At 36.4% G+C, this 26,619-nt stretch overlaps 4 protein-coding genes across 6 annotated transcripts; 2 read left to right on the forward strand and 2 right to left on the reverse strand.

Moving 5' to 3' along the window:
• Positions 1-179: 179 nt before the first annotated feature.
• LOC116293217 (splicing factor 3B subunit 1) lies at positions 180-15,264 on the reverse strand. Of its 2 annotated transcripts, XM_031700619.2 has the most exons (31): positions 15,131-15,264; positions 14,971-15,041; positions 14,530-14,588; positions 13,815-13,860; positions 13,205-13,309; positions 12,626-12,740; positions 10,988-11,073; positions 10,550-10,628; positions 10,375-10,457; positions 9,512-9,989; positions 9,260-9,384; positions 9,071-9,169; positions 8,782-8,877; positions 8,469-8,672; positions 8,233-8,310; positions 8,064-8,150; positions 7,466-7,548; positions 7,186-7,373; positions 6,865-7,010; positions 6,479-6,625; positions 6,036-6,161; positions 5,671-5,796; positions 4,866-4,961; positions 4,415-4,597; positions 3,451-3,543; positions 2,815-2,900; positions 2,521-2,706; positions 2,017-2,289; positions 1,299-1,515; positions 926-1,000; positions 180-629 (listed from the first exon to the last, which is right to left on the reverse strand). In XM_031700619.2, exons 1-31 carry the CDS (start codon positions 15,165-15,167, stop codon positions 546-548), a joined length of 3,957 nt encoding a protein of 1,318 aa, XP_031556479.1. In that variant the 5' UTR covers positions 15,168-15,264; the 3' UTR covers positions 180-545. The 2 variants fall into 2 exon arrangements, with proteins under 2 accessions (XP_031556479.1, XP_031556480.1); XM_031700620.2 differs by lacking the exons at positions 12,626-12,740; positions 13,205-13,309; positions 13,815-13,860; ... (1 more) ...; positions 14,971-15,041; positions 15,131-15,264 and adding an exon at positions 11,457-12,597.
• Positions 15,265-16,621: 1,357 nt separating this feature from the next.
• LOC116293235 (putative N-acetyltransferase camello) lies at positions 16,622-18,955 on the forward strand. The gene is made up of 2 exons (XM_031700639.2): positions 16,622-16,903; positions 17,614-18,955. Exon 2 carries the CDS (start codon positions 17,625-17,627, stop codon positions 18,342-18,344), a length of 720 nt encoding a protein of 239 aa, XP_031556499.2. The 5' UTR covers positions 16,622-16,903; positions 17,614-17,624; the 3' UTR covers positions 18,345-18,955.
• Positions 18,956-19,330: 375 nt separating this feature from the next.
• LOC116293214 (uncharacterized) lies at positions 19,331-24,498 on the forward strand. Its single transcript, XM_031700615.2, has 6 exons — positions 19,331-19,575; positions 20,384-20,473; positions 20,949-20,983; positions 21,072-21,113; positions 21,210-21,284; positions 22,822-24,498. Exons 1-6 carry the CDS (start codon positions 19,450-19,452, stop codon positions 23,246-23,248), a joined length of 795 nt encoding a protein of 264 aa, XP_031556475.2. The 5' UTR covers positions 19,331-19,449; the 3' UTR covers positions 23,249-24,498.
• LOC116293216 (uncharacterized) lies at positions 23,242-26,073 on the reverse strand. Of its 2 annotated transcripts, XM_031700618.2 has the most exons (4): positions 26,008-26,073; positions 25,678-25,910; positions 25,514-25,576; positions 23,242-24,688 (listed from the first exon to the last, which is right to left on the reverse strand). In XM_031700618.2, exons 2-4 carry the CDS (start codon positions 25,864-25,866, stop codon positions 24,476-24,478), a joined length of 465 nt encoding a protein of 154 aa, XP_031556478.2. In that variant the 5' UTR covers positions 25,867-25,910; positions 26,008-26,073; the 3' UTR covers positions 23,242-24,475. The 2 variants fall into 2 exon arrangements, with proteins under 2 accessions (XP_031556478.2, XP_031556477.2); XM_031700617.2 differs by having other exon boundaries at positions 25,678-26,056.
• Positions 26,074-26,619: the final 546 nt, after the last annotated feature.

The raw sequence follows: 26,619 nt of genomic DNA on the forward strand, positions 1-26,619 counted from the left end.
CCTCAAACCTCTGAGAACTATGCGCAAACACTATTCACAAACACTATTCATTGCCCATAATGTAAAAGCGCAAATAGGATTATATTTTTCTGGGAAAAGAATTTTTATTTCGTTCAACTTTACAAAGGTTTTTTTTTCTACGCTCAGCAGAAATACATAATTATGTATTAAGACTTGGCCATGATTTTCCTCTTTATTTTATACAAACACTCGCCAAGTGCCTTTATTTATTACATACGTATAAGGCATAGTCATTATAGATTAAAACTATCATTTGTGAGAGCTGATGTAAGCTAGATGAGTGAAACGTATTAAAACCCAATCAATCTCTCTATAACTTGAAGAAGGTGCGCAGAGACCGATACAGCCTATAAAGGACTAATAATGAAGGCGTTGGTTTAGTCTACGAAGTATCGATTATCGATATAACATGACATTGGGATACTATATATCCGGGGAGTTATTTCATATCCCATTATATGATAAACTACAAAGTATTAATCGATTTACAAGTTTTGCTGTAATTTGTGGGTCAATAAATAGACTCAGATAAAGTACATAAGCTCTGAGCGAACGAAGTTGTTCTTTTCTTCATTCTGTCCAGTTGGATAGGCAGCGACCAGTGCATCCTGCAACAAACAAAGATAATAACACTTCCATTTAGATCATATGGTTTGATAAAGATTCACTCTCTATACTCTCGTATTATCGGAGAAAAAATGGAACAATTTACAATGAAAGGGATACTATAGCTTTGATCCATGGGCTATGGGCTGATCCATGGGATGAATCCAAGTGATCAGGACCTCCCTTCTGTCAAAAATTATTTTAGTAGGATCACCACCCCCGTCCAATTTTTATCCATCTTTTCTTTCATTTTCACAGTAATATGTAAAAGGACAATTCCTTAGGCAGTTCTACTCACCTGTGATCCAATGTAGAGATTATTATATATTTTCCAGTACACATCACGGACTTTTCTTGCCGGATGGAATAGACCCTGAAAGAAATAAAGCGCAATAAGTGATGAAACTGATTAGTGCAGTATCAAACAACGAATCTACATCAAGACGGCCTTCTCAGTGTGCAGGCGTGTTTTTGGTGGGGTGGGGATTTAGAACAACACTGATAAACGCCATGAGCGTATGGCAAATCATAAATCAATGAAGTGTTTTCTCACTATACTCACTAGCATTTGCGTTGAACTTTCAAGCGTGTTAGATTTAGCGCGTAGTTTAACTTATCAAACGTTTGAAGATGGATTGAACGCAAATGGTAGTAATGAAAGTCATGTTTACCTGCATGCAGTATTGTAAGGTTTTGGCTGGCCCGAGAGCAACTCGTAGTCCATCTACTGCCTCCATAACAGCGTTGATGACGTGAGGAGACGTCTCGAAGATATTTGGCCAGATGTAATTCATAAGATGACACAGAGCGTCTTCACAGCCCAGACCAAACACACCTAAAGACATGTGTTTGATGGCTGAACATGCTGTCTGACGATGAACAAGATCCCTAGAAAGAACAAATGAATTTAGGAATGAATTGATGATGCAATAGCAATACTATAAAAAAAGGGATTTCTTATTGGCCTTTCAATGGTTGCGCAAAAAAATTGTAACGAGTAAGTCACGCGCTAAATCATGAGGCTGTAACGCAAGGCATGGCGCATAAATTGACATCTGTTGACAATCACGGCCCGGTTGTACGAAGGGTGGATAGCGCTATCCGACGGATAAATCTTAGGCGGATAAATATATTGGACAAAAGCATCGACTAATCCACTGGATAAGAATTTATCCGTCGGATAGCGCTATCCACCCTTCGTACAACCGGGCCGAGAAGTGGCATCTTTGCTTTGACCAAGTCTCATACTTCGTGTTCCAATGTGATGTATTTCACGCATTTTTTGGTCGACAGCGGATCGTAAAGACGTTATTGTCGCTCTGCAATCATAGAGGAGGTTTTGTATGACTGCGATGACAGCGCAGCGCGCCATCAAGATACAAAACTTACCTATCCATAAGGGCATCTTCTAATAACGTCGTCACAGCATAGATGTAATCTTTTCCCATTTCTCCGATATATTCAAACAGGAACGACAATGACTTGAGAACACCGTTCTGTACATTGAGCTCTGGAACCCGATATTCGTTCATTAAGGCTGGCAGTACAGTGAATGGAGAACAGGTCTCTGCTACGATAGCGATAGCTACAGTTGTACAGACACGATTCTGTCGCTCTTGTACTTTGAGATTGTTAAGCAAAGTAGCAAGTACATCCTGAGGTCTGAAATGATAAGCAGAATAGAAAATAAGATGAATAAAAATAGTATGACAAAAGTGGTCATACATAGTCTTATAGGCGTTGGCATTGCCTTGACCAAGAAAAGTGGTAAAATAGCAGTAAGATGAGAGGAAACGCATTAAAAAAACAAAATAATAAGAAAAGTTGCAGGAACACTGCCTAGTAGAAGAGGGCCTCAAGTTTTTAAATAAATAAAGCCACCACAATACTTACCCAATGGCCTTTGCAATATAACCAAAGGTATTGACTGTTGCTCTTCTTATAGCCTTTTTGTGTGCCTTGAGTAACTCCAGCAGTTCAAAACAGATTCTCATCCATTCTCTAGCACCCACATGCTCGGCACCACGATCTGCTATACGACCAACCAGATCAATGCAGTTTTCTTGGACCTTCTCATGTCTGTAGAGCAGTAGAAAAACAGTTTCTTAGCTTCAACTTAATCATAAATAAATAGAAAGTAACGGAGGCTACTTTCAAAAAGCAAAGGAAGTTATGAATATATTATACCTGTTTTTGAGGATGGGCGTGAGTCTTGGCAACAGATCTTTGATTGGTGGAGTCATCTTGTTCATACCAATCACATTCACCACGGCCTGTAAAATAAAGTATAAACAATAAAAATATGAGACAATCTATTTTCATGTTTGACTCCAATGCCATGATTAAATTTTTTCAAGGTTTCTCTAAGAAGCCTGACTTTTTACTGGTAATTTTTGCAACAATTTACTTTGACATAAGATTACTTTAATTCATGTGAGAATAACAAGGAACTTCAAATTCCCCCTCTCCCCTCTGAAAAAAAAAACACAAGAATTTAGAATGCTACCCTGCGAGCAGAGTTTCCTTTTACCTCCTCTCTTTACCCTCCTCCCATAGACGAGGTAAAAGGAGACTGCTCGCAGGGTATTTGAATGCTTGCTCAATAGATGTTTTCGGCTTGGGCATAATATTTTATCATTTCAGACCACCTGTCATTCCCTAGAATATAATTTCTTTGTTTAATAGTTGCACATGAGAAGACACATGAATAAATTTATTCAACTCAAATAAATAATCTTATTGTCAAGAGAATGACTTGTGGTCAGAAATGGGAAAACATTACCCCAGGCCGAAAAGCTCTTTATCGTTTTAAAATCTTCATACCTTGAGGGCTCCCAAAATACTGCCCAATACTTCAGGGTACTCTTCACCAAGGTATTCATACAATACAACACCAAGATGGCCTAACAGTTTTTCCTGGGAAGAAAGAAGACATTCATTGATATCACTACACATACCAAGCAATCAAGAGAAAATTAACTAAGAGAAGGAATCCCGTGCCCCATCATGTGCACACTTTGATGCTATTTTTAGAATCATTGATGCAATTTTTAACTCGTTACCATGCCCATGCGATAATCATGCTTCCCTTTAAATGCCTCGTTTTAGGACATGAAAAGTGCCTTATTTCGCTACGTCCACGACAAAAACACAGCCTTTTGTTTACTGCAAAACTGGAAGCCGCCTACCCTCAAGAAATCAGCCAATCAGGTTCTTCACTCAAAATATCTCAAGCTAAAAATAGCATCAAACTGTGCACATGATGGTTACAAGGCTACATAGGTAGGATTCCTTCTCTTAGTTCATATTTTCTTGAAGCAATGCTATACAAGTGTTTTGAATGGCAAAACAATTCAATAAGATTTGTTTTTGATGTAATAATTCTAACATTAACTTTTCATCAAAGAAGATTGAAAATATTAAATATTTAATTTTCTCAATCATGTGTCAATATACTTCTGTGAAAATACATCACTGAAGTAATTTTCTTAAAGATGTACTCAACAAACATTACTTTATTCTTGAAGGTCCTAAAAAATTTTACAAATCGGTGTTGTATGTGAATAGTTTTTCTATTGGTTCTCTCCTGTGCTTCAAGGGTTTTTCATCAAGCTCTCCAGTTTTGTCCACACTCCACTAAAAGCAACTCATAGATTCCTATTCCATCATGGAATGCGGGCCACAAGATAGTAAGCCAATGGCTATTAACTGCTACCCTTATGAAAACAAGGAAGAAAGGGACCTTTTGTTTGTTTGTATTAAAACTGATCATAATCTTTTATCCTACCTCTCCGCATGTCATCATGACCTGAGCAATCCTGGAAATCAAGTCTGCAGCCTGCTGTCTGACCTTAGCTGACTTGTTGTTTAAACGCCATAGAATAGTACCACAGATCTGAGGCAAGTAGGGTTTTACTCTTTTGCTCAAGGCATTTACTACTGTGCCAAAACCATTCAACATGACAATATCCTGAAAGACGAAGAAATAACCAAAATGTCAAACTCAACAAACTGGTTCATGTTTTCTCACTAAAAGGAAAGTTTGATAAAAAAAGTCATAAATGAAGACAAAGCTTTATCAGGCTTTAAAAAATATTTGATAACATGCATGCTCTAATTGGTCGAAACACTTGAAGAACCATGTTTAGCTCCATGGTTTTGTTTATTTTTGGCTTTACAGCTCTGTTTGTGTTTTTAGACACTGAAAATCACAGTGCCGTTTTATATTGCTATATTACCTCCTGAGTCTGTTCCTGGAATGCATAGAGTATACCATCAATCAACTGTTCCTCAAGTCTTGAGTCAATGTCAGCTGATCCAAGATTACCCATGATCTAAAATATAACAAATTCCATCCATTCTATAAGTTACATCTTAAGCCATATGCAAAATTGAAGAAATTCTACCACAGAGTGCCACAGAGTTTGATTTTTTTTTCAGTTTGAATATCAAAATTTTTGAGGACAAAATTTCCCTCTTGCAAGTTCTAGTTCATTGGACCTAGAGCGCACACACACTCAAAAAAAAACCCCTTTCCAACCTCCTTAAGGAAGTTTGCTGGAATTGTTCCTGTCTCATGATGGCATAAAGAAGGTTCAAAACCTTAAACCCTTAATAAACTTTGTATAGTGATTAACTCTTCGTTATTTTTATGACAGGATCCCAGCTCTAGCTAAAGCAAATATTATTATATGTTAGTATAAATACACAGGTGATTATTGAAAACTGCACAAACTGATTAGTTGAGAAACTCAGATTATCACACGATAATCAACTCCAGCGATAATCCGAAATGGCAGCCAGCTTTTTTGTCGCTGTTTCTAATTTTAAATGTGTCTTTTATCTTCTTTTTTTCTTTTTTTGAAAGAATCAACTGTGTATTTATACTAAAACAATCATTCACCTAAGGCTCAGTGTATATCGGAATAATAACCTCAACTTCGTTACGGTTATTATTCCTTGATAATTTATTCACTTCGCCTTCGGCGAATAATCGTCAATTATCATATGATGATTATATAAGCCTTGTTTCATTCATTCTACCTTTTCAATAGTTTCCATGACCATCTTTCTGTATTGTTCATTTTCATCTTTCAGATCATCCACAATGCGGTTAATGATTTCAGATGGTCCAACTTTGTTTGCCAGCTCCACAGTGGTGTCAACAAGCTGTAGAAGAAGAAAAAAACAAAGATATCAATATACAATGGAGAAAATTCAGGGATTCTAGATAGCATTTCGTAAGATACATAAAGAACTTGGTTTTATTAACGATTTTTTAATACATTACTAATGTATTCCATCAAGAAATAGCCAGGGTTCTAGAGGTCCCATTGCCACGTTTGAGGCATACCCAAACCAATAATGTTGCAAGACACTTAAATGACAAACAAACTGCATTAGTTTACCTGTCGATAATTTCTCCTATCCAAAGCCATTCTGTGCTGCCAAAAGTGCTTGAAGAAGTCAGGCAGGATATCTTGTTTGATGTAGGATGGTTCAACACCATCTGTTGCACAACACTGTTTCACCACCTGAAACAGACAAATAGTTGATTGAGCTGCATGTATCTTTCTCCACAATAATAAGATACTATAAACTGTGACCAATTACTATGTGAACAAAGCATTTTTCGTGGTCATGACAGCACTGTGTCCAATGATGAATGACTACTGATTTAAATTGCTGGGAGTGGTTCTAGAGGAGGCCACAATTTTTGTGTTTTGATGGTGCTACTTTCAATATTGTTTCCCGATCATAAGAACCCACTGTTTAGCATATCCATGAAGTTATCAGCACCTCTTTTCTCATTAATGAAATCATCCTAACAAATAAGTGAAACTGTTCATACCTTAAGTACAATCTTTTTCATCTCCTCATCTGGACTTTGAAACTCACGAATGAGGATGATCATCACTTCACGGGTATAGTAGTTAGCATACTCTGGATCCATGAGAGGGATCAGGTAACCAATGGCTTTTAAGAAAGCAGCTAGACCCTGTATGAATTAATAAATAATGTATTATACTGTTAGTGTAATAAAACATTCTGCACTACATATAAATGTACTTTGTACTTAAGCACTTTGTCTCAGCATAAAAAGATAGAGGCAAGACAAATATCTTGCTGACAGAAGTTAGACAGCAACTTAGAAAATACAGCAAAGTTACATTCCCCAGTATATCACACTACATTATCGCACAACCCTTGCCAAGGCTTAATGGGTGACCAGCTTACCTTTCCTCTGTGCTGCCTGATACCTTTCCATAGAGGCTTCAGTACACTATCAAATGACTCAATACCATATGGGGTAGCAGCTTCAGCCAAAGCTGCCAAAGCAAGAGCAGTAATTGTTCTTACTTTTTGCTGTTCATCAACGAGACCTGCAGAAAAATCGGAAAACATATTGAAATCTTTATTTTTAGAGTTAGAGTTAATACAAATATATACATAATAGACTTCACAGAATATTCTTTTATTATTAAACTAGAATACTAAGACAGCACAGATCAAAGAAAGTAATTTATTATAGAACTTTTACATGCTTGTTGGACTTACCATGTTCAATAATCTCCACAAGGTTTCTAAGATGAGGTAAAATGGCACAGCCCATAAGAATGGCAATCTGCTGGACAATTTTGATGCCAGTATGTCTTGCTTGCCATGACTTCTTGCTACGGCACACAGCCTTCAAGAATGGCAACAATGATGGAATACCCAAAGCAGATGCTACAACAGCAAAAGCCCTATAAAACAATAGCAAATCTGGAGTTTAGTCAAGAGCAAACATAATCATTACATTGATGCAAAGATAATATCTTTTAGGCAGATTGCTTACCTAGCTGTAGTGTTACGGACATACTCATCAATATTGTCAATATCAGGTCTCATTGTGGAGATCATAGTAGCCAGACCTGCTGCCTGTAAGGTAATAACAAATCAAATTATAACTAGTATATGAGTATTAGGTATATTAGTGCTAGACCACTAGTAGTAAAAAGTGTTGGTTTTGAACACCAAAACAGTGGCAGCTAACTCATGTTTTCAGCCTAATTTCAAAACTGTTCGTATGCATTCATTTGGCCGATTAGTAGACATAGACTGAGACAATTAGACTTCTTGCCCTCATGGTCTACGAGTCATTAGTATATCCCATTAGGGCTTTGGGTCTGATTGTTAATTGGTAGGAATTCCCTAAAATATCTAGGTGCTGAATACGCAGTGTTGTGACTAGACTGACTAGACCATTGACCACAGTGCACCCTAAAAAGTGGGTGAAAAAATATAGTAGACTTTATTGCACAAGACTAGAAGCGGGAGGTTTGAGACTTGAAACTTCAGTAGATATTAGCAAAAAATTGGATCCCTGTAGACAAGAGTATTTGAAGCAAACAACGATGAAAACATACAGGATAAGGTGAGATTTTTAAGCATACCTTGGCTAAGTTAGAGATGATTTCTCTGCCTTCAACTCTTGCATAGTAATCTTCATCAATCAATAATGGTTCAATAACCACAAGAATCTGGAGGAAAAAGTAGTCATAATTTAGTACAACATATCTTATGATAGTTCAGTTAATAAGAATTTGCTGGAATTCAACTTACCTTATGTACAAAAGGTCTGACTAAATCGTCCAGCTTGTATAAAATACGATCAATGACCTTGACGAGCAAGTGACGTTCCTAAAACACAATTTAATCAAATTAAGTTATTAGAATGGTGATGACTAAGCGTGGACTGTGAAACTGAGGTTTCGGACGTTAGTCCTTCGTCGGAATAAGATATTAGAATCTTTAGTTGTGAACCAAGTAGAAACAAACTGAGACAAAACATGTCTAACCTGATCTTCCAGTGTAGGTGACATCAGTAAAGGTAGAATCTGATTGAACAAAGGACCAGCCCCAAATTCTCGAGCCTTGTCAGTTATTTGTCTTAGGGCAGCTTTTCTCATAGGTGGAGTGCCGTTTTTTATCTTTAACAATAACTTCATGATCTTTCTTTCTTTGAGTTCCTCTGGACCTAATGTGCTCTCATCCACATCAACCTATATAAAATCAAGATCAAAATTAGTAAGCAATTTAACAGGTTATAATACACAAATGGAGTTATGAATTGTAGCTATGACTGAGTTGTTACTATTAGATTTTACTTACCAACAGTTTGTCAAAGTATTGGACATCATCTGGCTTGAGGTATGGAAGATTCCCTGGAGGTTGATCTTCCACAACTTTAGCAGAACGATCTTCTTGCTACAATGAAACAAGCAGAATAATTTAGGAACAAACCAAAATACAATGAACTAGAAACCATTAAAGGTATTTAGCAATTAACTACTGTCTAATTCTTGGTCACTGTGATAAAAAAAATATTGGTGTGGGAATAAATAAAATATTGAAACAATTCAATATCCTTGTTCAACCCTTTTTATTCAGAGATGCTCACCTGCATGTAAAAGCCTGTTCCCCCTGCAGGAGTCGGTGTGGCTGTCAGCTTTCGGCCAGGGGTTCTAATTGGCTGATATCCTGGGGGAGGATCTAAAATCTGGATAAAGCAAAGAATTCAAATGGATTAGTTTTAAAATACAGTTCTAAGTGCCTGGTTTGTAAAAGAACCTTGAAAACTCATTTATACCTTGTATCCATCTTTTGGGAAGAGAGTATCAAGCTCTTCATCTGACAAGGGTCTATTTCTTTCATCAATTTCTCTCTCCCATCTGTAAGCTTGCATCTGTTCTGGAGTCATGGATACCAGCTGACCTGAAAAATATCAAAACAAAAACAATGATTCATACAACATAATCCTGATAATTGCCTTGGTCAATAAGGCAGTCACTCGAACAGTCACATTATTTCAAAGATCTGAAAGCCACTATCCCAGAATTACCTGGTGTGGGCGTCTGCATTTGCATGGCAGCAGCCCCAGCTGGCGTCACCCCACTGCTACCAATCATAGGAGTGGTACCACCCATTTGACTAGCAGGAGTTTCATCCCATCTTGAACGTCTTTTACTGGCTGGTGTAGGGGTTGCTCCAGGTGTCTCAGCCCCAGTCCTGTCTGTCCTTGGTGTCTCTGCCCAACCAGGTGTAGAATGACCAGGAGTTTCTCCTCTTTCTGTCTTTGGAGTTTCATCCCAGCGGTTCCTGCGTGCGGATGCCATGCCTGGTGTTGTACTACCGGGTGTAGCATGTCCTGGAGTGGCATGACCAGGGGTTGTATGACTTGGAGTGGCTTCCCATATTCTGGTACTGGGTGTGGCACCTGGGGTTTCTGACCCTGGTCTATGAGGGGTTACCCCTGGGGTTTCAGATCCCTTGGGTCTTCCTGGAGTGTCATCCCAGCGACTGGCTGATGGTGTTGATATCTAAAAATCATAAAACAAAAAACTTTAGGCTCTAGAAATTATGATGCAATTAAAGGTAAAGAACAAGTATAGGAAATAGAATGGTTTCGAATGAGAAACCATTTGATTTTCTTTTAATAATATAACCATCAAAATTTTTTAGATCAAATACAAATTCTCATTTCATGGCGTGAGTTGGAACGATGAAACAAAATTTGCTTGTTTTTTGTTGTTAAAAATACTACTAATAATAATGATAATAAAAGACATTGATTTTAATGTACATAGCTTTTTCTGTGATTTCAACTTTTTGCACTGTGATTTGGGAAAAATCACCGAGTAGCCAACCAATCAGAATCGAGGATTCTTGATGGTCATGTTATTATAAATATAACTATTAACATACATCTGCTTGGTCCCAGGCTGACTTTTTCTTTGCAGGTGCCTCATCGCCCTGTGCTTGCTGGTCCCATCTACGACGTTTCCTTTCTATAAATCAAAAATATCAACATCATAATGGAGCAATTAAAAAGGCCTTTTCATCCAACATCCATCAATCCCACAATCAGTTCATTTGTTACCTTGTTTAGAAGGTGCTGCCTGTGTTACTTGTAGCTCCCCTGCCTTGGACTTATCCTGAATCTGTTTTACTATTTGGGCCTGACAGAAATAAACCCAGAATTTAGATTGATTAAAACAGTTTATTACCACAGTAAAGCAGACACACATAGCATACAAGTAGATAAATAATCCTGAAAGCCAAATCTTTACAGCATGATTAAATATAGCCAAAATTTTCTTAAATGCACAATTTGGTAGGGTTTCTATAATCACAGAGTAATTTTCATCTTGGCCATTCACTCCACCCCTGCTTCCCATAAAACATAATAAATCCAAGTCCTTTTTGTTTTATGGCAATCTGTCCAGTGCACTTACTATTACTATACATTTCATGCTTGTACAAATAAGCAAAATGCACTATGATATTTCGTAGCCATAAAATTTGGTGTAACATGTACCTGATCACGTCGAAGGTCCTGTTCTTGCATAACATCCTTATACGTTCTGACTTGCTTCAGCAATGCTGGATCAGGTGTCTTGCCACCTGGACAAAACACACAAACAAAAAAGAACAAAAAAAACTTCAGTAAAACTCGTATGGATTTGTTTAATATTCTTATGTCTGAGAAAAAGCTACAGTTAATCAATCTGATGACATTGGTGTGTGTGGATCTCTCTTGTAAGTTAAACTGACTCTAAACATTCTTATTGTAATGTCACTGAACAGAATAACCCACAAAAGCCATACACACAAACGTCTGTCTGTCCACCTTAAAGAATCGACATTCTAGGTAAGCAATTTCGCAAATAAAGAATATGGTTCAGATTGACCACTCCAACTTCTTATCATTCATTTGTTTATAACAACATATATTAATGATTTGTTTAGCAGGAACAGGCAGCATTCTACTGTGGCAGAGCACCAACCCTTGCTCGGTCTTGATGGAGAGCCTATCAAGGACAGCCTTCAAAAGTACTGTTATCCTGCCATTGTATTAGTAGAGATGACCTTAACAAAAATTCTTAGAGGTCAGTAATCGACCACTGGGGTAGTATCTGTTCTCTTGTTTTGGAAAAAAATAATGCTTAATTACATCTTACAGTAATCTTATAACATCCCTAACTTTAAAAAAAGTTTTTTAGATAATATTATCTTAAAAGGGTATAAAACTGCTTTGATCTTTCACCTTCATTATTTGGTTTTAGTAGCAATACTAAATAACTATAAAATATCATTATGATCCAAACACTGTCTTAAGTGCTGTATAACCTAGCATATAAAGACACAAGCTGACGTATGAAACGTTCACTTCTTTCTTTCACATTGAAATTCATATCTACACTACCCGTTGTAATCTAAACACAACTTCAATAAAAGAACTATATAATTGTGCTAATATATGACTACATCTACATTTACTTTATCGTAATGTAACATTTTTACATTGCTGGCACAAATACACAATTGCAATGCTCTCAGTTGTTAAACTGAAGTGACGCAGATATTCTTTCCAAAACCAAATGCTAAATGGAAGAAATGGGGAGGCATGAGTATTTTATTGACAAGTAATTATAAAATATATTTGGGGCAGGGGTTTATGTACACACTTTCATTGTTCTAAACCTTTTATACAGCTATTTTTAAAATGTTCCATATCAAGCCACAAAGGTCACAAAAATATTATAATGTTTCTAAACTTTGTCTGCACCTTTTTCAGGGTTATTTTCTTACATTATTTACTGTGTACATACAATATGATCTCTAATACATTCTAAGCTTGTTATACAGCATGTATCAAAAACTTTGCTAGGCTTTATTTGAAATAGCTGTATACAAGGCTTGAATGTGTAAAATCCTTGATGTTTATAAGTTTTACACAAGCTCTACAATTCAAATCATATTTGGTGATTTAGATTCAAAAGTCGTGAAGCTACGTTAATAATTATACAAGTATAATGGTTATGGCACATACTAGTTACATCTTTTTACATGGATTGAGAAAAGTTATGTCTGCATACAATATATAGATTTTTAAATTAATTAATATTAATATATGTATACAACTAACATAACAATCATTAGAATCTATACATACCATCAGCAAAGGGGTCAAGCCGTGGCGGTGAGATGATCATCTGTCTTCGTCTTGCCCGATATTCGTCCTCTCTTTCAGCAATGGTTTGCCTCCTGTGTTCTGCAAGTGGATCCACCTGAGAGAATATGGATAAAGTTACTCTAAAAACATAGATCTGTGTTTAATATTCAAGCAAACTTTTCTTGGTAAAAAATTGAGATTGTGGTGTTAAACAATCTAACAGTCTCCAAGAGAATGGTTCTTTGAATGTTGAAGATAAAACTTTGTAATTACATCCACAATTGGTTAGACTTTCTAGGGGCTCAGATGACCACTTTAAATCGCAGTCCTGTCTCTCCACACACATCATTATTAACCAGCATCGGAGGGGTGTAAAAGAACCCCTAAGGATGTAAAGAAACCCTGGCAGTGATCACCGTCAGTGCCTAAACTTCATATTAATCATCTCTCGTGCTTGTAAATCCACAAGAGCAATCTGTCAATCACAACTCAATGTAAAGCGCCTTTGATTTTATCCATATAGAAAGGGCCCTATATGAATCATTATTATTAATCATTATTATTGAATATTCTAAGTACCTGTTCCCCTCCTTTTGCCATGTCATTAAGCACAACCATTGGTGCAGTGTATGACTGTCTCTTTCCTTGTTGCATGATAGATGTCGCTGCATAGTCATCATCATCCTATGAAAAAATAACATTTTAACATTTAAAGATCAATACTTAATTAAAGGATATACTATACAACTCCATAGGGCTCCTAAGTTATGACGTATTTCTTGGCCCAATCACATGAAAAGATCCCTAAAATCTTGCCAAAACTTATTCCCAGGATTGATTCTCTACCTTCATCAATTAGAGTTACGAACAGAAAATCCTGCTATGAAGTAAAAATACAGAAAAAATCTGTAGAAGTAATTATTAATTTTGAGCTTGAAGTTGTTTTTCCTTTGATATATGTTATACTTAACAGCTCTATAAGAATTGCAATGTATAATTAATGATGATAATGATCTATCTGTCTGAAATTTTACACTATATTATATTTGAACATGCAGTTTTGATGATGTCACCAAAATCCTAAATGTCTTTAAAAACAATTTTGTGACAGTCACCTCAGTACTTTATTCTCAAATATCTGATTATCAATAATGAAATAATAATATATTACCACTCATGTAGATCTTACCTCTTCAAGTTCATTGGCAGCAATAGAAGGGACATATCCTGCATACCTATTATAGTAACAAACAGTTAGACTTAATGAGCAAGTAGGAACGTTAGGTTACATTCCATCTCTTCCCTCTACTAGGGAAACAGTAGGGCAAGACAAAATGCATGAGATTTAAATCCCTGAAGATCTTTCTGGCAAAATTTGATGCCCCATCTGTTGCCTAGTGTTTCAACGACAATCAAAGAACTGCAACAAAAATCTATACCCTGAGGGAAATTTCAAACTGACTTAAAGATTTTAGAGGACTAGAGGATTTAAAATCTCTCAAGATATTTTATATTGCAGTTCTTTGATTGACGGCTGTTGTAACACTAGTCCACAAACGAGACATCAAACTCTGCAGGTCGCACTTCAACAATAACAGCAGTAATATCTATGTAAGGCTGATAACTACTGTACAAAAGCCAACTCATTGGGGCTAAAAAACAGCTGGCCAAAATTGGCAATTATCCAGCCAAATGGCTATCAAACCTGTCCTCTTGACCAGTCACATGTTGATCAGTCTGAGGCAGACTGTCTTCATGTCAAGCCATTGAGCAGCCATTATTTTTAGCCTTGGCCATGTTATGTAAACATTCAACATAGATGTGGTTTATCAACATTCCTCAAAGAAACAAATTTGCAATACAGTTATCCCATTGATGTGAAATTTGGGTGCATTCATACTTACTTGTCCCCCCCTGATCCATAAATGTCTGTGTCAAAACGACCTGCAGAACCCAAGCCAACCTGGAAACACAAATATTAAAATATTGGCGTGGTTATACAAAAATCTGGTGTATATGTGCTATTATATATTTTACAATAGAGAAACTTGAGAATCAGGCAAATAAATAACGATATGAAGGAAAATGTAGGAACGTAATTAGGTCGTTTTGCTGGTTTCGTCTTGCTCATGCGAACATAACTTTGACGTCACATGTGGAGTCAAATAGTTACAACTAAATCCAACACAAAAACTTTGAACCATTACAAAATGTATCTTACATAACATTACTTCCGAACAATAATGAATAAGATGCACTTTATATACTTCAAACTAAACATTCAAGTTGACATTATCAACAAAATAGAAATCAAAGTTTTTCATTTCGACGTAAAAAGAACTCACTCGTTCTCCGTCATCGTTCAATCCTTTATCAGATCTTCTGGCTTGTAGTTCTTGGATTTGTTTATCAATCTCTGTATAAGATAAAGGAAACATATGTTATTTAAAATCCTTGCTAAAATTCGAGATCCAATAAGTTGAAAAGAAGCAAAACTCAACACACCTTCATGAGTTGTCGGTGCTTTCGCTAAGGTCGCCATTTTGAAATTCAACTCAAAGAATACCCATCATCCTTTACGAGTGCTTCAAAAGGTTCCCGGATATAAACATTCCCGGATGCAAGAATAACAGCAGGGAACCCATCAAAGCAACTATTCTCAAAAAAACGTTACTTTCAATCAATAGCGTCAAGAGAATATATATATAAATTTTAGATTTTGCTCAAGTTGACAACTTTTTCCGACGTAATTTGGTTATATCCACAGAACGATAAATGAGAAAAGTAAAATGAGTAGCATCCTTTACTTTCCAGTTTCTCTCGATTCTTTCAATTTCATTTTTCAGACGGACTCAAAATTGCAAAAAAATGTAGATGAGTGATTTCTTCTTGTATTTTCATGTAGTAGTTTTTAATACGTCATTTTACTTTTCGTCTTATTACATCATCGACAGCTGGGACCTCAAAGGAAGAAATAACTAGAGGGGTCATTTCAGCGGCCCATATGCAAGTGGGTAACCACAACAGGTTCTTTGCCCAGTATTAGAAAATGAAAGATAAAATATCGATGTAGACGTCATACTGAGATTACAATGTCATACTTAACTAAATATCAAAATATAGGAATTTCGCGAGGTTGAAATTTCCAAAATTACAAATCATAAATACTTGTGAGATACTGAGTTCCTCTCAAGGTCTTCGAAAATTTAGCATACTAATATATTAATCTTCAATCAATCATTACTAAAAAGTACGGAGAAAGTTTTCTTTCTTATGCGTTAAAAAGTAACGGTCTCTGGATCAGATTTAGAGAAATTTGTGATAACATTGTGACAATTGCAAGTAACTAGCTCCAAGCAGGGAAGTGTGTAAGACCTGAGTTCTGCATTCAACTTACTGCGTACATGCAAAATAAAAGATGAATTCATGATCGCAGTAAAAGTTGTCTCACAAAAAAAAGTTTGTAGGTCGAATAAGATCCTGGCCGATGTAATTATCACCGTTTGACAGTAAGATAATTACTACACCACTAAGTTCTAAACACTGAACCAAAATAACCCAAATAAATTCTTGATAACCAAAATATATAGTTTCGTACACGAATCAGCTGTTGTACACTGAGCTTACGTCTTTGCCCTGAACCAAAACAACCATGTTCCAATGTAGCAGAAAATTCTTTACAAAAACATGCTGTCGTTGCAATATTACGTAATTCTGGGTAATTCAGATACTTTTATCATTGTGGTTAAATATACCGTACGACTTCTTTTCCAAAAGTCAAGGTTAACAAATTCGAATGGTCGAAAAAAATGGATTGTTTTATTCCGGGCTATTTACCCGCGAACATAAAGCTTCAAATTAAGAAACCGCCGGTGTCCGTCGTTTTAAATTTAAAATATATTTGGAAAGTTTTTAGCAGCTTTTTTTATCATTCCTGATTAGTCGTAGTATATTCGGTAATTCTATTCGGGGAAATTCTAGGTCATTCTAATTCAGCCACACGCAGAGATAAAAGAAATTTTGTCTAATTCTAGGCTGTGAGATATACGCAGTTAACCACAAGGCTCACTTGTCGACGAAAATCGTGGACCAATTGTCATCACAGAAAGACCTGCCGAATACTGACTGTAATATTGACCTTCGTTTCTAATCGAAAGTCCATAGCTAAGAGGGATTTGCACAGATACGTTTGAATTTCACTATTGTAACGAATTTTCATTTGTTATTGAAAAGGGAAAGTGCAAAGCAAAGTTGGCTATTTCTAACCAACTAGTAAAGGTAAGGAAATGTTCCCATTATGTACCTTAACATGTTCGTCATGGAAGCAAAATTTATTTGAAGTTTCTCTTTGAAAGTTCACGCAAAATGTTCACGCTGTTGCACGAGAAACGAAAAACAAGTCGTCCACTCTGGTAGCAAGCGTTTTTGAGGGAAGAATTTTTTTAATTTTCGGTATTTATGAGGTTGCATTGCGTCATTAGGAATTAAACTTATCGGTTTGAACATACGGGTTTGAAAAGCCGGTAAAAATAGAAAAGAAAGTATAGTCAGGTACTAAAAATACCATAAAATGGCTTCGACCTTGAATGGAATGCAAATTTTTTGTGTGTAGTTTTAAGAACGATTATATACTGAACGACTGGGTTGACGTTTCGTAAAAAATGAGCGCGAAAACTGTCGTGACGTTTTGTGCAGTTCAGTGTCTAAAATGAGTCGAATTTTTTTTGTTCAAAAAATACTGAAATAAAAATAAATGATTCTTTTGGAGCCCAAATTAAAAACCAAAAAGGGGCTTGTCGTCGTAGTGATAATTCAAGGAATTTTACAGGGGAAAAAGCACGAAAGAAAAACCTTCACTGATAAATTGGCTTTGGCTTAAAGTTGAATTTTACTAATGGCTTGCAGTTGTAATTTGCGTAGCCTTAGTGATACAGAAGATGGGCTTAAAAACGCAGTTTTAATAATCTTAAAAAATCTTTTAACAACAGAGAACAGTAAGATGAGCACCATCCTAAGTACTACCACCAAAGTATCCTACACAGACGTCTGTCGTGTTTTGCTTCTAAGCTCAAGTGTTGCTTCATTCAAGATGCGACCTTTCCGTTTTTCTGACAATCAAGAAATACAGAAAATCTACCTTGAAGCCCATCAGAGTTTTGTCTTCCCAGCCTTCATTTCTGGACTCCTCAACCCGTACATCTTTTCTCCTGCACTTCTCGTGGCGCACCTGGTCGCTATAGGAACAGGATCTATTATCTTTGCTCTCGGAGCGCTGGCATTTTTCATCACCGCCATTTATGTGTCCTATGATTTGAAAGTCATGAACCACATCAACCACTCCCTTTCTACTGACCTGGATAACATTGGGAGTTTTTACCAATCAGGGAGAGACGAGTCCAGCTTTTGGGTAGTCGAAACCGAAGGTCGCGTGGCTGGTTTTGTAGGGGTAATCCAGAGAGATGGTGCCACAGTTGAACTTCAAAGACTCACCGTCGCGGCTGAGTTTCGCCGACGCGGCATAGGAGAGAAGCTGTGTCGCCATGTCATTTCTTTTTACAAGCGCAAGAAATTTCGAAAGCTCATCTTGGAATGCACTGAAGTTCACATAGCTGGAAAGAATTTGTACGTTAAGCTTGGTTTTGACGTGCACGAACGAGTTCAAGATCCATTTGCGCTCTCAGCCATTACGCTGGAACATTATTCTCTAAACCTTACCTAAAGTACAGACGAAGATCGTTCGTAAAGAAGTAAGAGTTGATAATTATCTCTTTGGAGATTAATCTTACTCCAATGGAGTGCAATTCTACTGAGTGTTTGTCCAACAAACATCCACATCCATGGCCGAAAGTTCTACAGGGTGATCTGAATAATTCATTTGAATTGAAAAACAATCTGTGAGAATATCATCCTTCCAGATTAATACCTGGACTAGTTACTGGTCTGTAAATACTTGCACCTTTATACACTGTATAAACGGATTGCCACTGCTATTTATTTATACAACCAGCACTAAAATAGTGCTAAATGCCCCCAAAACTAACTCGCTAAAGTCTTTAGATTTTAAAATTTTTATGTGATCGATTAAACAAGCTTCGAGAAAAATTGTACCTGGTTTGTGCAGTGGAAAAACCTACTTTATGAAATCACTTGCGCATGCGCCTTGAAATGCTCAGCAGTACTTTGAAGATACGGAGTTGGAAGTACACCATTTTCGATGCATGTAATGCATGTATGCTAATATGAATATGTATGTCAATAATATAAAATAACTGTATTTATCCTTTAACCGAATAGGACAAATTAAATAAATTGTACCCGCTATTTGAATAAGTTAATTCAATTGTTCGTTTTTCCAAAAGTAAATAGTGTCAGAAGACAAAAACTAAATTCTTTCAAGCACAAAGGACAGTGTGGCACAGCTTCCTGATCTGCGCTAGAAAATATCAACATTTCAGCTCGTTCAACTGAATATAACGAGCTAAAGTAATGCGCAAGTAACACACAAACCAAGCGCAAGTTTAAAACTATGAACTGCTGGATTCCGCACCCATTGCGTCGTCTTTATGCATCTGAATTTCTCTGAAAAAATATTTGAATTTTTTTCCTGTTGCCCCAATATAAGCGAATAGTAGAGGTGGGTTGGGCTTCCTGTGGATTTTCTCTCTTTGATACGCGCCCGCGATCATTTCAGCTGACTATTCCAAGATGGCGGATCTTGAAGTGGGTTTTGAAAAGCAAACGTGAAGAAGGAAAAATCAAAGGCACACGAAAATAAAGATCCTATTAGCTGTTTATTAATTTGGACAAAACATCGAAGGTCAAATATGGAAGTATACTCCAAAGCTTCTAGTGTTTCTGACGCAGAGGAAGTCAAAGAGCCTTGTGAAGTTCAAATCAAGAGTGGCAAAAAGATTAGGGCTTGTATTTCACAGGCTCTCAAGATACTGCAGGTAGGGTTGAAGTGTTGAACGAAGAGTTTTCATGGAACTAATGCTGATATCCTTAATCGTTTCACAGTAAGGTGAAGGTTTTTCTGTTATATCCTTTCCCCTTGGAATACTCCTTTACATTTCCGTTCAGTGACCGACTCAGTGACCACGAATAATAGTTCCAAGTTGAGGCTGGAGTTTCTGCGCACAGCAAAACTACAGTTTATTATGCTCGGCAACTCCATCTCTGGCTTGGAACTATTATTCATGGTCACTGAACGGAACTGTAAAATGGAGTATTTGAAGTAGCAAATAAACAAGTTTTAATGACCATTTGGATATGGCAGGACACTCTAAGATAAAACTGTATGCATGTGTATTGGTGGGAAAATGCTACATTGCACCCTTACACCAAGAATAGAGTAACTATAGCATATACCCAGCAAAAAAGACAAAAGGAAAATAAAAGAAGCTTTGCATCAAAGATAAGAAATGTATTACCTGTACCTTACCCTTTCCCAATAGAATGAAGCACTTTACTTGGAAGTGGCTATACATGTATGCATGCTACATGTCAAAAATGTGCCTTACCCTTTCCCAGTAGAATGAAGCACTTTAGTTGGAAGTGGCTACACATGTGTGCATGCTACATGTCAAAAATGTGCCTTATCCTTTCCCAGTAGAATGAAGCACTTTACTTGGAAGTGGCTACACATGTATGCATGCTACATGTCAAAAATGTGCTTTACCCTTTCCAAATTAATTTATCATTCTATGATATCATACTTCATGCATTGAATTTTTATGTTTATTACCAATAATTTTTCAGACTACAAAAGAGAAAGTCATCATCACTGGAAGTGGCCCAACAGTAACCAAAGTGATAACAACAGCTGAAATTGTAAAGAGAAAAGTTAAGGTATTTATTAGCACATACATCTACGCTGTACTTATTAAGAGATTCTGTTTCCATAGTGACTTACTTGGACTAGACTGCATTGCGTCCAGACAGATAATGGGGTATTTTTCCGAATACAATGCAGCTTTACTTAGAGCCTTAGAAATCATAGTCATGAGAGGTTTTGAATATTGTTTATATTCTGAATATAGAGATAAATGTAGGAGTAAAAAAACAAAAGAAAAATATTGCAAGTAAAACAGGATTACTGAGTGAAAGTTAATTATTTTACTGATTTATTGGTAAAATATATATGAGCTGGCCTTTTTCCTATTGCTGTTAGTATTACACTTTTCACGGATATACATATGAGAATTGGTGCTCAAGTATATATACTGTTAGTCAGTATTTAGTTACTATTGAGCTGCCTCTGTTATGTCAATGGAATCCCATCATGAATATGAGATCATTTTTAAAAAATTGAATTTGTTTGTAGGGCCTTCATCAACAGAATACTTTGTTTTACAACAAGTAAGTTACTAGCTCTCTTTTCATTTTGGTGCTTGGCATTTATTTCCTGATTAGAGATAACTGTATTATGTAATATTGTTTTCCTTAGAACTGAAGATTTTTGGGAACCAAAACAAGAGGGGTTAGACAGGTACCTGATTGAATCTAATTACAAATCACTCTAACTTTTATATTACCATTTGAGCTCGAAAAAGGCTTATAGTATGAAATATTTTGTTGGTTTCAGGCTTAAGGTGACAAGAAATATTCCATCCATAAGGATACTTTTGTCAAAAGTACCTCTTGATGAAAAAGCACATGGGTAAGCTACAGCTCTTTCAAAAAATGATTGGTGAAGGTTTTATGGCATGTGTTTATTGCATGCAGCATGTGGCTTGTTGCTTGCCAAGCTTGAAATGTGTCTTGTTGCATTTGTTTGCAAAATTTTGAAATAGAATCACTAGTTATCCATAATAAAATACAAATCATAGGATAAAAGCTGCAAATTCAGCATTTAAAAAGCGTCTATGTTCCATACGATCCAGCCAACCAAAGTCCAGTCCATTCCATATGTGTATGGTTCCGGATTTTCCAAAACTAAAAAACACTCAAAATTTTGGGATATAGAAGAGGAAAACAAGTTTTAGAATTTGGGCATGTTTTTGCTATACATTAAAAGTATCCATGGCCTTTCAAAAGGTAAAAATTCAAAACGTTTGACTGGGTTGTCTGTTGCAGCCCAGTCGTAAAGTGCCTTTAGTTTTTTTGTAGTCTCAGTTCTCGTGAAATGTGCATTCTTGCACAAGAGTACCCATATATGGATTTGAATGACGTGTTCATAGATAAATGGCTTATAGATTGGCTTAGCAGCTGAGGATGTAAGAGAAGGTTTCTAGGATCTTAATTCAGATATTTGTTAGTATTAATACAGCTATTCAGTCGGCAGTATTCTGGCTTTAATCGCGTGGGTTAGTAGAGCCTAAAGAAAAATACGGCTTTCAGTCTCTAGTTAATCTTGAAGGGGTATACATAAATATATTGTTAAATACTATGCTGTAATAAAGCTGGTAACTTTGGCTGTAAATACTTTTTGCTAAGTTTTGAATCCTGTTACTAACCAAGTTTCACAGTTCCATGAGCCATGAGTCTTCAGGTCAATTTTTAGTTGTTGTCTGTCAGTGACATCAGTAACCCAACACTCTCCAGTTACAAAACCACATCTTTCTCCGGTTACAAAACCGCATCTTTATAGTTTTACCTATCAATTGTCACTTCCCTTCACTGGTTAAAACTGGTTATACAAAATAAAACACATTTAAAAGGTGTACACTTTTGAAGAAATTTGATGTGAAAAAAAATAAGTGTTCGCAAGTTCTGAAAGAAAAGTACCTGCTCCCAAATAGCGGTACATAATGAAGATTAGGTGTTAAATAAGCTCCAGCATACCAGCACATTGGGCAACCCAGTGCATGCTCCAAGAGCGTCTAGCCAAAATTTCTAGAGCATGCCTTCCTAAGACTCTAGTCTTGTCAGCGGGACTACATGTACAGAGCAACCTAAGAAGTGGGAGGAGGGGGAGAAGGAATTAGATTGGACAATATGGCAGACTAGTATTTCCAAGACTAAAAATAGTGTTGTTTAGACTTTCTGGAATATTACAGTATTTTGCTAAAAAATGGGAAGGGGCTATATCCTCTGCACTCATCAAGTTGTGCATAAAAAAAACATTTTAAATTTTATCAATAGCATGAAATGAACTCTGGGCTGATGAAAGTCAGGGCACAGCCAACTCACAAATCAAATTGGAATTTAGCTTGGAATATATGGGGTAATAGACGTTTTATTGTGTTTTGTCATAGATACCAGGCACCTGGAGTATCTCAGCCATTAATACAGTTTAGAGATGAAGACATAGAGCTGGCTGATGAGCAGTATGAAGGCAAAAGTCATTTAAGACAATCTCCGCATCCGCACCAAAGAACTGGGTTTAAAAATAACCGAAAACAAAAACCAAAGTCACATACAAAACATTCAAATCAAAAAGGAGAGGAGAAAAGTGAAACAGAGAAAGGAGATGATGGAACACACAAAGACCGTGAAGTAAAAAGAAGCGTACCACAGAGTAGGGGAACGAGAAGGAAGCGTGGAGGTTACCATGGTGGACAACAACTATCAAAAAGACAACATTCAGATAAAGAAATGCCTAATCAAAAGACTGAAATACCAAAAATTGATGAAAACACAAATGGAACAGCAAAATTAAGACCTCCCCAGGCATCTTCATAGTATAGAAAATATTTATTGTCAATGCTGATTTGGGATTTAATTTTGTTATCTAATATTTTGCACTATTCTGAGCAAGAGTGCTTTCACAATTCCCTTCTCTTCTCTTTCTTGTCTAAATACTTACAATCAGCTGCACAAGAAAAAATTCATAAAAAATAAGATCTACTATCCGGAAGCACCAACCGAGACCACTGAACAAGTTAACCAATCACAAAACAGAGGAGTTGAATATAAGTCAAACTTGAACCAATCAGGAGCAAGCAACAAAGCCTAAATATCTGAGAAATAACTTGATTCTAAATTTGTTCCCTCCTGACCGCATGAAAACAGCAATTCGATTGCCTTACTGAGTCGTTAGAATCCTACAACACAGCTCTCTAATTTGAGGTTACAAAGTAATGTTTTGTTGGCATTATAATAAACATTTTATTGCCTGAAATTGTTCTGTCCCTTTAGGTAGACATCACCTTTGCCTTTGGCTCAGTCAATGAAAATTCCCAAAAAATCTTGACCAACTTTTATCTATATCATCTTTGGAACCAAGGGCTCAAGAAACAATCAAAAGAATTTCAGTCCTGGATTCAGGACAAGTGTTCAAAAACGAGGTCACCCAGTCATTAGTTCACGATAAAAGATATAAAAGTACATGAAATGCATTAATGGAAGAAAAGTATTTAAATTGGCGCTATCCACCTTCATCTTGATTTAGCAGCCTTGCAAGATTGAAAGAACCTACATAGCACTCAGTTGGTGTAATATATTCAGAAAATCTATTGTATTGTATTGTCGTTCTATCTATTATATTAGGTGTGATTCATTATATTTTTTATGAACACATTACAACAACTGCTTGCTACGTACAGGCTCTCCCTTGCAAGATCACGGGGTGATCTCACTTCTCGCTTTTGTGCGCTTGTCAGTCATTATGAGAAAGGAGTATATATGTATATATATATAAGCTTTGGTTATCTTTTATGATTTTGCTGCCATTGCATTTTCAATGGCCATGGATATGATGATTACATAAAGCATTTCATGAAAATTTTGGGCATTATTTCCTAAATACAGCTTATTATGTATTTGATAAAAATGAAAAAGTAGCTCATTGGCAGATCCAGAATGATCTTAAGTTGGATGGCTGCTGCCTTGTCCTCTATTCTTATGATTAATCTCCAAAGGGGGGTGACTAGACACCTAATCCACCCCCTGGATCTGCACCTGTTGCTATTAAACAGCAGTACTTGACTCTTGTAATGTGAGTTCTTCAAATCTTTCTCTATCCAGTGTAGTTATCCTTGTTCTGCATAGCACACACTTAAGAGGAAGGTTAAAATCATTGACAGCCACTTGTAAAGTCCTCACGAAGCATCCTCTACACAGTACTTTATGCTTGCAGGGGAAGGTCTGAATAACAGCTTTGGCACTGTTGCAAACAATACACTAAAATGAAAAAACAATCATTAAATGAAGGTTATTATGCGATTTACCAATGAAGGATAAGATCAAAATGATGGCCCACTTCTGAGACATGCTTTGCTTGTCGCACACAAAAGTTTCAATATGCTGCTAAATCAAATTTATTTTTCTCCTATCACAAATCACTGAGCATTATGCATGAAGCCTCATATTTAAACACTTGTGCAAGACAAACAAGGGCTATTGTCATCTTATAGAACCTGATTTAGAGGGCAAGGGTGGGGTACCTCAGGTACCCACCACTATACATTTGGATGTTTTGTCTCTTGCAAAAAAATTCAGTCTTTCAGCCATATATACATTAATGTATAATCATGATGGTTGGTCTGAAAACATTGATGGACACTTTAATATTACTTGGAAAAGCATTTGAAGCACCGAAATCAGTTGAGAAACCTGATATTAGTCCAAATTTTTATCACTTTTTAAACTATTATTTTAAATTACACATACAGCAAGCTTGAACTATTTGTTGAGGTTGGTAAACATAAATGTATATACTTATTTCAATAAAGTTTATAGTCACCAAAAACCTAGAAAGCTGTGATCGCTGAGAATCATGGGGAAATGTTTTATATCCAACAAGTAAAGCTTTTGACACAAACTGCAGCAGTTGAGGATGCTCAGAGGAGGTTAACTTGTAACTGGTAGAAGATCTCAAATCCATCAACAGTTATCAAGCGGTTGAAACATGTAAGATGTATCTACCCATAATCCTTGTCGGTCTCAGCTTTGTAGCTTTTCAAGTGACTAACTTTATTGAAATAAGTGATATAACTCCAAACAAACCTCATCATCTTCATTGTCTGCAGTCTCAGGGACTATTTGATCAAGAGAAACTAAAAGCCTGTCCTGAAATAAGCATAAAATGTGTCAGAGTGAAGAGAAAAGCAGACACAACCAACAGCACATCAAACAACAGAGTCAGCAAATATAATCTCTTGTAAACTTACAAGTTTTGACCGGAGCTCTGTTACTTTCTGCCTTCTTCTTTCTCTGAGGTCTTGCTGGTCCTCAGGTTCTCTTGGATGATGGGCTTTCCGAAGATATAGGTACAAGAAGTACATACTTGGTAATAGTGCCAAACTGAGAAGGCTCACAACAACGGTATGACGTTTCAAAAACGCCAAGAAGGAAGTCATGATATGATGGCTCGCCTAGTGATGACGTTTCCTTCAGGCTTGGTCTTGAATATAGAAGCAAAGTAATCAAGGTCTTATATCATAATAAAAACATTCTTTTAATCGAAAAACGTAATGAAAAAGAAACATTAATAATCTCACATCAGTTTCATTTCAATGTATAATTTAATTAGCCTCCCATCCGCTGGCTTTAAACTCCGCTGGCTCATACATTAACACAGGAAGCCCAGTACGATAAAACCCAAAATATTCAGTCCTCCTAGGCCCTAAACATAATATTTTTAAATTTTTATTACATTCGTAGTCCATAATTAGTAAACTTATCTTCAAATACGTTTGTCTGCCCACTGGTACATTAAATTTCAAACCTTTGTAATATAGAGCTTTTTACCTAAAAGGAGTCAAGAGTTTGAAATGGGTGTGTCCCTCAACTTTTGTGACTTCTCGTTTCTACAAGTCTGTTTTTTGCCCTCATCTTGAGAAAGCTGTTTATAAATAGCTTGCCATCCTTCATAGAAACTATTATATTCAAGCAAAGAATCCATTGAATTTAGTGTTAGAAGGGTTTTTAAAAAGTATTGAATGTTATAATTTCAACTACACCTGCCACTTTAATTCATTGCAGTAGAATGAATAATTCCTACACCACCATCAACCAACAAATCGTCAGGTACAAGAGTGCAGTTTCATCTTTGTCTGGTAGGATTGAATATTTCAAGGTGGGGTTGATACCACATCCATTACCTTTTTACA

This window comes from Actinia tenebrosa, unplaced genomic scaffold (genome assembly GCF_029948245.1).
Source record: "Actinia tenebrosa isolate PJP-AT-01 unplaced genomic scaffold, QUT_ActTen_1.0 PGA_scaffold4__44_contigs__length_22323623, whole genome shotgun sequence".
NCBI lineage: Eukaryota > Metazoa > Cnidaria > Anthozoa > Actiniaria > Actiniidae > Actinia > Actinia tenebrosa.